The 13,186-nt window shown below is 41.4% G+C and overlaps 1 protein-coding gene and 1 long non-coding RNA gene across 3 annotated transcripts in view; one reads left to right on the forward strand and one right to left on the reverse strand.

Annotated features, from left to right (window-relative positions):
• Positions 1-13,181, reverse strand: part of LOC133551841 (uncharacterized) — a 33,804-nt gene extending 20,623 nt beyond the window's left edge. Inside the window, exons 1-2 of one of the 2 annotated variants that reach the window (XR_009806576.1) lie at positions 13,135-13,181; positions 2,613-2,832 (exon numbers count right to left, since the gene is read on the reverse strand). This is a non-coding gene — a long non-coding RNA (uncharacterized LOC133551841). The remainder of the gene's footprint in view (positions 1-2,612; positions 2,833-13,134) is intronic. The other variant, XR_009806575.1, reaches the window with a different exon arrangement.
• htr3a (5-hydroxytryptamine (serotonin) receptor 3A) lies at positions 2,101-11,171 on the forward strand. Its single transcript, XM_061898986.1, has 9 exons — positions 2,101-2,221; positions 2,318-2,481; positions 2,583-2,627; positions 2,692-2,801; positions 5,249-5,418; positions 5,577-5,737; positions 5,826-6,036; positions 7,202-7,438; positions 9,489-11,171. The coding sequence occupies exons 1-9, from the start codon at positions 2,140-2,142 to the stop codon at positions 9,788-9,790; spliced, it is 1,482 nt and encodes a 493-aa protein (XP_061754970.1). The 5' UTR covers positions 2,101-2,139; the 3' UTR covers positions 9,791-11,171.
• Positions 13,182-13,186: the final 5 nt, after the last annotated feature.

Raw genomic sequence — 13,186 nt, forward strand, 5'->3', positions numbered from 1 at the left:
GCATGGCGGACATACACTATATTGCCAAAAGTATTTGGCAAGATAGCTATACCAGGCCTGGGCAATTATTTTGAGAAAAAAATGTGTCTGGGGGCCGGTATTTTTGATTTTTAGGAACACTAATACAAAACCTCACAATAATTGTCTGATTATTGCTAAAAACGTTATGACAGACCACCTTAAAAACGAAATGGAATTTTGAAAAAGACACCCAGAATGTACATTAAAATAAAGAATGTGAGATTTACTATATTAACGATGAACACTAAAAAACTGAATATTGACAATATATGAATGTCACCCCCCCCCTCATACTTGCCAACCTTGAGACCTCCGATTTCGGGAGGTGTGGGGTGGGGGGAGCGTGGTTGGGGGTGTGGTTGTAGGAGGGGCGTGGTTGGGGGCGTGATTAGGAGTCAAGTATTTTATATATATATATATATATATATATACATATATATATATGAGAAATACTTTCAGTGAATTCTAGCTATATATATATATATTGGGACGGCGTGGCGCAGTTGGGAGAGTGGCCGTCCGTTGTGTCCTGAGCAAGACACTTCACCCTTGCTCCTGATGGGTGCTGGTTAGCGCCTTACATGGCAGCTCCCTCCATCAGTGTGGGAATGTGTGTGTGAATGGGTGAATGTGGAAGTAGTGTCAAAGCGCTTTGAGTACCTTGAAGGTAGAAAAGCGCTATACAAGCACAACCCATTCATATATATATATATATATATATATATATATATATATATATACACACACACATCAGGGCTGTGAGTCTTTGGGCACCATGGGATTCGATTCGATTCTCGGGGGTAACAAATCAATTCAGAATCGATTCTCAATCCAAAACGGTTCCCGATTCAAAATCAATACTTTTTTTATAAGGCCGGCTGCCAGCCATCCATCCAAGTCTTTTCTAAAGTAAATCTGGACAGCAGATATAGATCATGTACATCAACAATATGATTTGCCTGAGTGGCTGAACCGGACAAGAGCTTAAAAAAAAAAAAGAAAGAAAAGAAAACATTTTAAATTAATTTATTTTAATATATTAAGAATCGCTAATTATTTGAAAAGAAAAATGTTTGACACCCCCTAATATATATACAACTTACACGTGCACGCGCATGCACACACACACACACACACACACACACACACACACACACACACACACACACACACACACACACACACACACACACACACACACACACACACATATATATATATATATATATATATATATATATATATATATATATAATATGTATCCATCCATCCATTTCCTGCCGCTTATTCCCTTTGGGTCGCGGGGGGCGCTGGTGCCTATCTCAGCTACAATCGGGCGGAAGGCGGTGTACATCCCGGACAAGTCGCAATCTCATCGCAGGGCCAACACAGATAGACAGACAACATGCACACTCACATTCACACACTAGGGCCAATTTAGTGTTGCCAATCAACCTATCCCCAGGTGCATGTCTTTGGAAGTGGGAGGAAGCCGGAGTACCCGGAGGGAACCCACGCAGTCACGGGGAGGACATGCAGACTCCACACAGAAAGATCCCGAGCCTGGGATTGAACCCAGGACTACTTATGACCTTCATATTGTGAGGCAGACGCACTAACCCCTCTGCCACCGTGAAGATCATATATATATATATATATATATGTGTGCCTGAATATATATACATATATATAGTATAAACGTGTTTTATATTCTAATTTCTTCAAAATAGCCACCCTTTGCTCCGATTACGGCTTTGCACACACTTGGCATTCTCTCGATGAGTTTCAAGAGGTGGTCACCAGAAATGGTTTTCACTTCACTGGTGTACTTGAAACTCATCAAGAAACAACTGAAACTGAAATCGGCAAAATGCGTTTTGAAGCATAGTCAAGAGTCAAAACGTGTGTATATGAACTGTTTTCCCCCCAATACTCTGGTAAAGTCTTGGAGATCGACTCGTCTCTGGTGACTCAACTTAATATCCTGACACTCAATCCAGTCCCACCCTAATCGAGTGAGTGTCTGCGGAGGAGTGGTCTCTCGCAGAGAACGACTTGACTCTGGTGAGGGTGTACCACGCTTACAAGGTTTTCACACCAGGACGAGAAGACACCACCATGAGAATCTCACCATCGACATGGACAGGGACTACTTTGGTGCTCTTCATTGTCATCCAAGGAGCATCAAGAGCCTGCACAGGTAAAAAACCTATTTAGTCAGTATTTACTATTTAGTTTTTCGCACAATCGACTGTCCGAACAAAGGGTTTTTTCTGATCTAAAAAATACTTTTCAGTAAAGAAACTGGGCAGCAACCCGGGCAGATTCGCCAACGCCACTTTGGTGCGCCTCTCTGAGTTTTTAAGCGCTGGCTACAAGAAGGGAGTGCGACCGGTGAAGGACTGGAGGACGTCCACCCTGGTGGCCATCGACCTCATGGTCTATTCCATCCTCAACGTGGTGAGAATGCACTTCCAAGCTCTTTCTTGCAGAGTACAAAGAAATTAAGGACTAAATCCAGGACTGAAAGTACCTCAAATAAATGTTTTACGCTTGAACAGGATGAGAAGAACCAGGTCCTGACCACTTACGTCTGGTACAGACAGGTGAGCGCTCACAGTCCAGCTGGCTTCTCTCCAGTGTCATTCTTGGACTGTTTTTTTTCTGTAGTCGTGGACGGATGAATTCTTGGTCTGGAATCCGGAGGACTTTGATGAGGTTAAGCAAGTTTCTCTACCGACTGCCAACGTGTGGGTGCCAGACATCCTCATCAATGAGTTGTAAGAACGTCTCCTTTATCGTTTTAGCTCTCTGTGGAAACAACAATTTGGTCTTTGATATCAAGTTTCTAATCAAACTAAAACCCTCCATGGCTCAAAAATACACAATATTGACCAAACCTGGTCAGAACCTTTCTGATACCATCGATTTGTGAAGTTATATCATTTATTCATGCACTGTAAAAAAAAAAAAACTGTAGATAAGTCTGACGACTGAGCCGCCAGTTTTTGTTTTTTACTGTGGAATTTATGGTGGTTACAAAAAATTGATGTTATTTGAAAAACGATACCATTGCTAATTTGTTGGTAAAATTCTGGCAACTGAGCTGCCACTTTTGTTGGTTGTTTTTTTCATACATTTGTTTATTGGCTTTTTGACATGTACAGTCCAGAAATACAACTTAATACATGTCAAATGATCTTTTTTTACTCCCCCCAAATGATTTGTGAATTTTATTATTATTATTACTTTTGAGCTGGCATCTTTCTGAGGTTTTTGCACGTTTTTCTGCATTTTAGCCGTGTTTTAAGTATAGAATATCCTGTACTTAATGTGATTTTTACTATTTTTAATCTTTAATCTTTGTTTTTATTTAATTTTTGTCACTATTTGTATACATTTTAACTGTGTTTTATATACACAATATTCTGTATTTATTGTTGTTTTTTTAATATATATTTTGTCTTTTACGTTGGTTTGTTTTGTTTTTTGCACTATTTTATGCATTTTAACTGTGTTGTATGTATAGAATATGTTGTACTTATTGTAATTTTTATTATTGTTATTATCAATCAATCAATGTTTACTTATATAGCCCTAAATCACTAGTGTCTCAAAGGGCTGCACAAACCACCACCATTATATGTTTTATCCTTTACCTTTGTTGTTTTTTCACTATTTTCATGCATTTTAACTGTGTTTTACATATAGAATATTATGTACCTATTGTCATTCTTATTATTTGTAATCTTTTACCTTTGTTGTTGTAACTTTTTTCCCCCACACTATTTTTTATGCATTTTAACTGTGTTTTTCATATAAAATATTAATTACTTTTTGTGATTTTTAACTATTATTATTATTACTTTTAATCTTTCATCATTGTGGGTTTTTGTTTTGCATTATTTTCATGCATTTTAAACTGTGTTTTTTTACATAGAATATTCTTTACTTATTGTGATTTGTATTATTTTTTATCTTTAATCGTTGTTTTTTTGCACTATTTGTATATATTTTAACCCTGTTTCATACATACAATAATCTGTACTTTTTGTGGTTTTTTTTTAAATCTTTTTTGTCTTTTACCTGGGCTTCACGGTGGCAGAGGGGTTAGTGCGTCTGGCTCACAATATTAAGGTCCTGAGAAGTAAGGGTTCAATCCTGGGCTCGCAATCTATCTGTGTGGAGTTTGCATGTTCTCCCCGTGAATGCATGGGTTCCCTCCGGGTACTCCGGCTTCCTCCCACTTCCAAAGACATGCACCTGGGGATAGGTTGATTGGCAACACTAAATTGTGTGAATGTGAGTGTGAATGTTGTCTGTCTATCTGTGTTGGCCCTGCGAGGAGGTGGCGAGTTGTCCAGGGTGTACACCGCCTTCCACCCAATTGTAGCTGAGATAGGCACCAGCGCCCCCCTAGAATCCAAAGGGAATAAGCGGTAGAAAATGGATGGATGGGTCTTTTACCTTTCTTTTTGTACTATTTGTATGCATTTTAATTGTGTTTTACATATAAAATACTCTGTACTTACGGTGATTTTTAATAATATTATTATTAATTTTGATCTTTTACCTTTCTGGGCTTTTTGCACTATTTAATGTATTTTAACTGTGTTTTATATACAGAATATTCTGTACTTATTTCGATTTTTGTTATTCTTTTTTACCCAATATTTTTATGCATTTTAATTGTCTTTAGTATATATAATATTCTGTACTTATTGTGACTTTTAATATTTTTAATCTTTTACCTTTGTTTTTGTTTTTTTGCACAATTTTCATGCATTTTACCTGTGTTTTACATTTAGAATATTCCGCACTTGTTGTGATTTTTTTTTAATTATATGTATATTTTTTTAATCTTTTACCTTTCTGTGAGTTTTTGGGACTTTTTTTTATTGCACCTTAACTGTGTTTTATATATAGAATATTCTGTACTTATTGTGATTTGCATTAATTTTAATCTTTTATCTTAGTTTTTTGCTCTATTTTCATGAGTTTTATCTGTGTTTTACATATAGAATATTCCGTACTTATTGTGATTTTGATTACTGCTATTTTTAACCTTTTACCTTTATGTTTAAAACAGTACAGCACTTTGGGGCAGTAGTCTGTTTTAAAATTGTGTGATATAAATAAATCTACCTTGAACTGAAGTGCTTATGCCAGGAGCCGGCCCTGGCTTGGCTTCTTCTTGCCTGATTTGCGGCGTTTCTCGTCAATCCAGCGTGGACGTGGGGAAGTCTCCCGACATACCGTACGTCTACGTGACTCACACCGGCCTGGTGCGCAACTACAAACCCATCCAGGTGGTCACCGCCTGCACGCTCAACATCTACAACTTCCCTTTCGACGTCCAGAAATGCAGCCTGACCTTCCAGAGCTGGCTCCACACAAGTAAGACCACCCTCGGCAGCTTCCCCACTAACGTGTCGGCCACGGACCGCATGCGCCGAGGTCAACGACGCCCTGCTGGGACGTGTGCTCCTAGAGCAGGCGGCCGACTGAAGGGCGCGTCGTTGCCATGGCGGTCTCACGTTGGGTTTGATCGGCAGTTGACGACATCAACATCACGTTGATGCGAAGACCCGAGGAGCTGAGGGAGGACAAGAGCGTCTTCATGAACCAAGGAGAGTGGGAGCTTCTGCACATTCTGTCCAACTACAAGATCTTCAGCGTGGACGACGACGACTACTATGCCGAGATGAAGTTCCACGTGAGTACCGGAGCACGGACCTACGCCAGGGATTCAAGGATCTGCTGGTATCAGAACAACCTTTAATTGATTCCCGACTTTGACTCAGGTGGTGATCCGTCGACGGCCGTTATTCTACACGGTCAACTTGCTGCTGCCCAGCATCTTCCTGATGGTGATGGACATCGTGGGGTTCTATCTTCCACCTGACAGCGGCGAGAGGGTTTCCTTCAAGATCACCTTACTGTTGGGATACTCCGTCTTCCTCATCATCGTCTCCGACACTCTGCCCGCCACCGCCATTGGAACCCCTCTGATAGGTGACTGATGTAGTACCCTGATCAGATTCGTACTCGGTCATTCAGTCCTAAACTCTAACCCGAGCCCGTTTTTTTAAGACTCTATGAGGTCCAAACCCCTATGGGCCCTGGAGGGGTATGGTAAGGTCTCAAAAGAATGGTCCTAATGATAAGGAAGTGGGGCCTATCTATTTTTACAGGAAACAAATCCATGTGCCGACGGATCCGAGGGTCCCAAGGTACCCCAAATAAGACCATTTTCCGCCTAAAAGTCCTGGTGTTCTAAAAAGGTCCGAAATGCAACCAAAAGGGCCCCAAGCCCTGGCTCAGCCTTCTGACTATTTGGGTACATTTCGTACATTTTGGGGGTAGGATGGTCCTATCCAGGGTACTTTGGAACCTTCAAGTCTCTCTGTCCTTTCCTGAGTCCATGGACCTTTTCCAATAAAATGAGATAGGCCCATTTCTGCATTTTGGTGCACCGGGGAAGATGGTCCTATTCAGGGTACTTTGGAAACTTCAAGTCTCTTGGTCCTTTCCTGAGTCCATGGACCTTTGCCAATAAAAGTAGATAGGCCCCATTTCTGCGTTTTGGAGCACCGTGACCTTTAGGGGGAAGATAGTCCTATTCAGGGTACTTTGGAACCTTCAAGTCTGTTGGTCCTCTCCTTAGTCCATGGACCTTTTCCAATAAAAGTAGATATGCCCAATGTCTGCATTTTGGAGCACCGTGACCTTTAGGGGGAAGATAGTCCTATTCAGGGTACTTTGGAACCTTCAAGTCTGTTGGTCCTCTCCTTAGTCCATGGACCTTTTCCAATAAAAGTAGATATGCCCAATGTCTGCATTTTGGAGCAGCGGAACCTTTAGGGGGAAGATGGTCCTATTCCGGGTACTTTGGAACCTTTAAGTCTCTTGGTCCTTTCCTGAGTCCATTTAACTTTTCCAATAAAGTACAGAGGCCCCATCTCTGCATTTTGGAGCACCGAGACCTTTAGGGGAAGATTGTCCTATTTTGGGTACTTTGGAACCTTCAAGTCTCTCGGTCCTTTCCTTAGTCCATGGACCTTTCCCAATAAAAGTAGATAGGCCCCATTTCTGGTTAAAAAAAAAAAAAGTTCCAGTTCCAACCCGTTCGAGAAACTCGTCTTTCCCTGTCCCGATCTTTTTATTTTCTGTCCATTAGGTGTCTATTTCGTGGTCTGCATGGCCCTCCTGGTGATCAGCCTGACGGAAACGGTGCTGATTGTGCGTCTGGTCCACAAGCAGGACCTGCAGCCCCCAGTACCCCACTGGCTGAAATACCTGGTCCTGGAGAGAGCCCCGGCCCTCTTCTGCATCCACAAGAAGCACCGACTATGCTCCAGATTGTCCTCCCAGGACTCAGACCTGGATCAGTACAAGGAAAGCAACTATGGGACTGGTGAGCTTCTCAGTGAATATTTTCCTTAGAATCGCAACCAGACTGTTCAGATCAGGGGTGTCCAAACTTTTTGACTAGGGGCCCGCATTGGGCTGAAATATTTTTGTGTCATTTCAAATCTTTTATGGTGATGGAATGTTTTTTTTTACATAATAGCCACAAAGTTCAGTTAGCAGGTTGGGTTATCTGTGACCACTCTTTGGGCTGGTTGAATGTTTTGTTCTGCACTAAGACTTAAAAAGGTTGTTTGTATTAATTCATATAAGTAAAGGCTGTGATTGTGATGTTAAGAAAGTAAACATCATGGTCACTGACCTAAGTATCTCACATTGTCCACAAATGATTGTGACAGTTGGGCCACTTGTCAGACTCCTGGCTACTCATTGGAATTGAACTCACGACGTCGTCTCACAGGTCCAATTTAAGATGCTAGTGGGCCAAGTCAGGACACCCCTGGTTCAGATGGTCTCAGAAGATGTTTCGCCTTTCATCCGAGCTGGCTTCGTCAGTTCTTGCTCACAGACTAAATGAGACAACGCTCGTCTGAGAGGATGGTGCAGGATCCAGACGAACAAGCTCCAAAAAGGGCGATTCAAGCGGAACCGGTCTTAGAACTGGATCCAGCACCATCCTCCTGTTCTAGAGCTGTCCAATCTGCGTACTTGCTAAATGCCTTCTAAGACCAATGGAAAAGTATACGTACAATCGATTCAATGCCCTGGAAATATTTAATATCACCCAAGAGTTTTGGTCCCGGGCAAAGTAGGTTGGCCTCACAGTCAAGAGGTTGAGGTTTCCAATCTCCATTTAGGAAGTCTACAACCTCTGCCTGTGTGTGGGTTTTGTAGACTTTTAACTGTTCATGAGTGTCAGTTTGTATAAATGGGTCCTGGGACTGACTCCTGATAAGTTCAAGGTATACCCGACCCCGACCTCTGGACAGACCCTAAATCTCCATTTGGGAAGTCTACAACCTCTCCCTGTGTGTGGGTTTTGGAGACTTTTAATGTCCATAATTGTCAGTTTGTATAAATGGGTCCTGAGACTGACTCCCGAAAAGTTGAAGGTGTACCCGACCTCTAGACAGACCTTAAATCTACATTTGGGAAGTCTACAACCTCTCCCTATGTGTGTGTGTTTTTTTGAGACTTTTAACTGTCCATGATTGTCAGTTTGTATAAATGGGTCCTGGGACTGACTCCCGTTAAGTTTGAAGTGTACCCGACCTCTGGATAGACCCTAAATGTCCATTTGGGAAGTCTACAACCTTTCCCTGTGTGTGGGTTTTGGAGACTTTTAACTGTCCATGATTGTCAGTTTGTATGAATAGGTCCTGGGACTGACTCTCGATAAGTTCAAGGTGCACCTGACCTCTGGATAGACCCTATATCTCCATTTGGGAAGTCTACAACCTCTCCTTGTGTGTGGGTTTTAGAGACTTTAATCTGTCCATGATTGTCAGTTTGTATAAATGGGTCCTGGGACTGACTCCCGATAAGTTCAAGGTGTACCCGACCTCTGGATAGACCCTATATCTCCATTTGGGAAGTCTACAACCTCTCCCTGTGTGTGGGTTTTAGAGATTTTAATCTGTCCATGATTGTCAGTTTGTATAAATGGGTCCTGGGACTGACTCCCGATAAGTTCAAGGTGTACCCGACCTTTGGATAGACCCTAAATCTCCATTTGGGAAGCCTACAACCTCTCCCTGTGTGTGGGTTTTGGAGACTTTGCAACTGTCCATAATTGTCAGTTTGTAAAAATGGGTCCTGGGACTGACTCCCGATAAGTTCAAAGTGTAACCGACCTCTGGATGGAGCCTAAATCTCCATTTGGGAAGTCTACATCCTCTCCCTTTGTGTGTGTTTTGGAGACTTTGTAACTGTCCATGATTGTCAGTTTGTTTGAATGGGTACTGGAACTGACTCTCGATAAGTTCAAGGTGTACCCGACCTACGGATAGACCCTAAGCGTTATAGAAAATGGTAGAGTTTTGGTCCCAGGTTCCTAAAAACCAGCACTAGTCCTTGGACTGTTCTTACTCTTCCAGCCCAGTGTACACTCCACCACACCTGCGAGATCGGCCGGCGGCACGACAGAGAAGCGGGCCTCCAGGTCCGGGACCTGCCCCCCACCAGGGAAGCGTCCCCGCCCGTCCTGAGCAACATCCTGCAAGAGGTGACGGCCATACGCAGCTTCCTGGAAAAGCGGGACCGCTGCCGGGAGGTGGCTAAGGAGTGGCTGCAGGTGGGCTACGTGCTGGACGTGCTGCTCTTCAGGGTCTACCTGCTGGCCGTGGTGGCGTACAGCATCACCCTGGGCACGCTGTGGTCGGTGTGGCAGGTGGCCTGAGAGCGCCACGGCGCAAAATGCTGCGTTGTGCAAGCTCGGGAGGGACGCGGGAATTAGCCCGCTAAAAGTTGGAGGCACTTGCGAGCCACGGAGTTGGAGGCGCAAATTTATGGACGTCAATTTCAGGATCCAAAGGGGCAACACAAGGATCTCTGGTCTGATATACAGTTCCATAAACATGTATCATTCATATTTGCTTCAAATGACACTCTTACGTATTCAATATTGCTATAATGTAAAATATACATGTTTTATTAATCCCAGTTAAATATAATGAAGACTCCATATTATGACAAAAATGCTCTTTTGTTGTCATTTTCCAAACGTGTTACTTGAACGCGCCACAGTTATCTGCCCAAAATTTGTTGGCAGTTTTGATTACCGATACCGTGGGGGTTTGTTTTGAAGTGACATTTTGTCACGAGTCGGAGTCTCCACATGACACACATTTCAGGTAATGGGGAGCATGGTTGGGGGCGTGGTTATTTAAAGCTGTTGTTTGTGCAGTTGTGCACTGCACTTTCTAAAGTAGATGTTATTGTCACAAATGCATGATTGATTGATTGATTGAAACTTTTATTAGTAGATTGCACAGTTCAGTACATATTCCGTACAATTGACCAGTAAAAGGTAACACCGCAATAAGTTTTTCAACTTGTTTAAGTCGGGGTCCATGTTAATCAATTCATGGTACGAATATATACTATAAGCATAATACAGTCATTACACAAGTTAATCATCATAGTATATACATTGAATTATTTACAATCCGGGGGGTGGGATGAGGAGCTTTGGTTGATATCAGTACTTCAGTCATCAACAATTGCATCAACAGAGAAATGGACACTAAAACATTGTAGGTGTGACTTAGCAGGATATGTACAGCGAGCAGAGAACATAGTGAGTTCAGATAGCATAAGAACAAGTATATACATTAGAAATACATTCAATTATTTACATTAGGTTATTTACAATCCGGGGAGATGGGATGTGAATGGAGGAGGATTAGTAAAGGGTTGAAGTTGCCTAGAGGTGTTGTGCTGGTGTGTGTACAGTAGACGGCAGTATTGTCCTGTTTAAGAGTGTCACATGATGTTTACGGCAGACGAACTGCATTACGATAGAGTGGTAGACGTAAACGTGACTGCTGTTGTTGTGTGTTGTTACTGCGCTGAGAGGATGTCAATGAAACTGCCTAACAATAAACCCACATAAGAAACCAAGAACTCGTCCTCGATCGTTATACAGTTATAACGTCATTGAGCAGACACGCTCAATGACTCAGGTCCTCATGGAGCTGGAGGGGGCGTGGCCTCCAGCTTCGCCTGAATTTCAGGAGATTTACGGGAGAAAATTTATCCCGGGAGGTTTTCGGGAGAGGCGCTGAATTTCGGGAGTGTCCTGGAAAATCCGGGAGGGTTGGCAAGTATGCACACACTACAAGAAAAATAATGACCGAAAAAGGAATAGGAATAAGCCAAGGCTTATATTTGCCTATCCTATACATTCACTGAAAATTAGATTACCTGGAACATCAACATTGAAAAAAATTAATGGTATGAAAGTAATCGTTGCTATATTTTATAATTTTCTATTATTTCACCTTTCAATGCTTTCTTAAACCTTAATAAAGAACTATATGTCTCCATCATTTAACTCCTAAAACTGAAATACTTTTGTATTTTTTATTAGTTCTTACTTTACATATTTCAAAACTCAATACCCCCTGTAAATTATTTTTTTTCTTAATTTAGATAACCTAAGAATACAAACTGGAAGGCTGGTGTTCTTTACTCGAAACATAATTTCCATTGTATTTAATAACACAATATCTGAAAATGTTAACACAATAGAACAGGGGTCCCCAAACTTTTTGACTCGGGGGCCGCATTGGGTTAAAACAATTTGACCGGGGACCATATATATATATATATATATATATATATATATATATATATATATATATATATATATATATATATATATATATATATATATATATATATAAGGGACGGTCCACAACTGTATGTGGCAAAATGCAGCTCCACACTGCTGTCACTTCAACATATCACTGGCACCAGGTGGATTATAAATTTATTTTATTACAGTGTCCTGCAAAACAGTGCAAATTGTAAGACTGTGAGTCCACTTGGGTCACGGGATTCTCACTTTGGAGGCGCCACAGTTCTGATGTTTGACATAATAAACCACGGTTTCATTGTACAAACAACATGTTACATTTGGGTGTGATCGTAGAGTGTTTAAACCAAATCTTCATACTAATTATCATATTAATTTCTCAGTTGGCGTCACATGTACTGATATTGGTTTACTCAATTAACAATAATCCTTTTTTTTTATATGCAAAATATGTTGTGATCCGATGGCCGGATCATCACCATATTGTTGTTTTTGTTCCATTTTTATATCACTCTGCGTTGCGGTTTGTCATGCTTAATTCCTGTTTTGTTCGTTTCCATGGTCACTCATTAAGTTCCACCTGCTAATCCCGGTCCCTGCACACCTGTCACTGTTGATTACTTCCTTATTTAAGCTCGCCTTTTCTGTTCACTCATTGTCGGATCCTAATTTGCCCACGCGCAACAGTGACGACTCTCATCCTTCTTCGTATGTATATTCTCGCTAGCTCTTACGCTCAGCCACTTTATATGCCAGCTTTCATGCTGAATGTTTTGTTTACTCTTTTGTGACCTCGTGCCAAGTTTTAGTTTACCTTGTGTTTATCCTAACTTTCACGCTAGCGTCTTTTGTTTACCTTTTCTCTTTACACCAGTGTTTTTGTTCCTAGCCTTTTATTATTTATTATTGCTGTGTTCTGCTTCGACGCATCCTCGGGAAAACAACACCGGCATTACCATGCCGAAGAAGAGTCCTCACAAAATACACAGTAAATTTACAGACACTACATTTTACAGGATGTCCCTAAACACACCTCGCATCCAAAATGGCTGCTTCAAACTATGCGGTTGATAAACCAGGCTGCGGCCTAGCCAAGCTAACATTAGCATCACAACAATAGGTGAGGACAACAATGTGAACAACCAAACAAACACAGTGGCATGAAATATAATATTACCTAAATTGTAAGACTGTGAGTCCATTTGGGTCACGGGATTCTCTAAATAACACATCAACAATCACCACTTAGTTCACACAGTAAAAGTGTGTTATTGTCTTCAAAAATATCACTCTAAGTTAGAGTTTTGGTCAATACCAATTAGCAAACCTTTTTATGTGTATGTAACAAAGTACTAATCAAAATATAAACAGTCAATATTCACTTATTAGTAATCAATCCCGGACAATACAAAAACGTGTCTCACCACTTTGGAGGCGTCACAGTTCTGAGCACATACCACTTCTCGCCAGCAACAG

The sequence above is a fragment of the Nerophis ophidion genome, linkage group LG04, assembly GCF_033978795.1.
Source record: "Nerophis ophidion isolate RoL-2023_Sa linkage group LG04, RoL_Noph_v1.0, whole genome shotgun sequence".
Classification (NCBI taxonomy): Eukaryota; Metazoa; Chordata; class Actinopteri; order Syngnathiformes; family Syngnathidae; genus Nerophis; species Nerophis ophidion.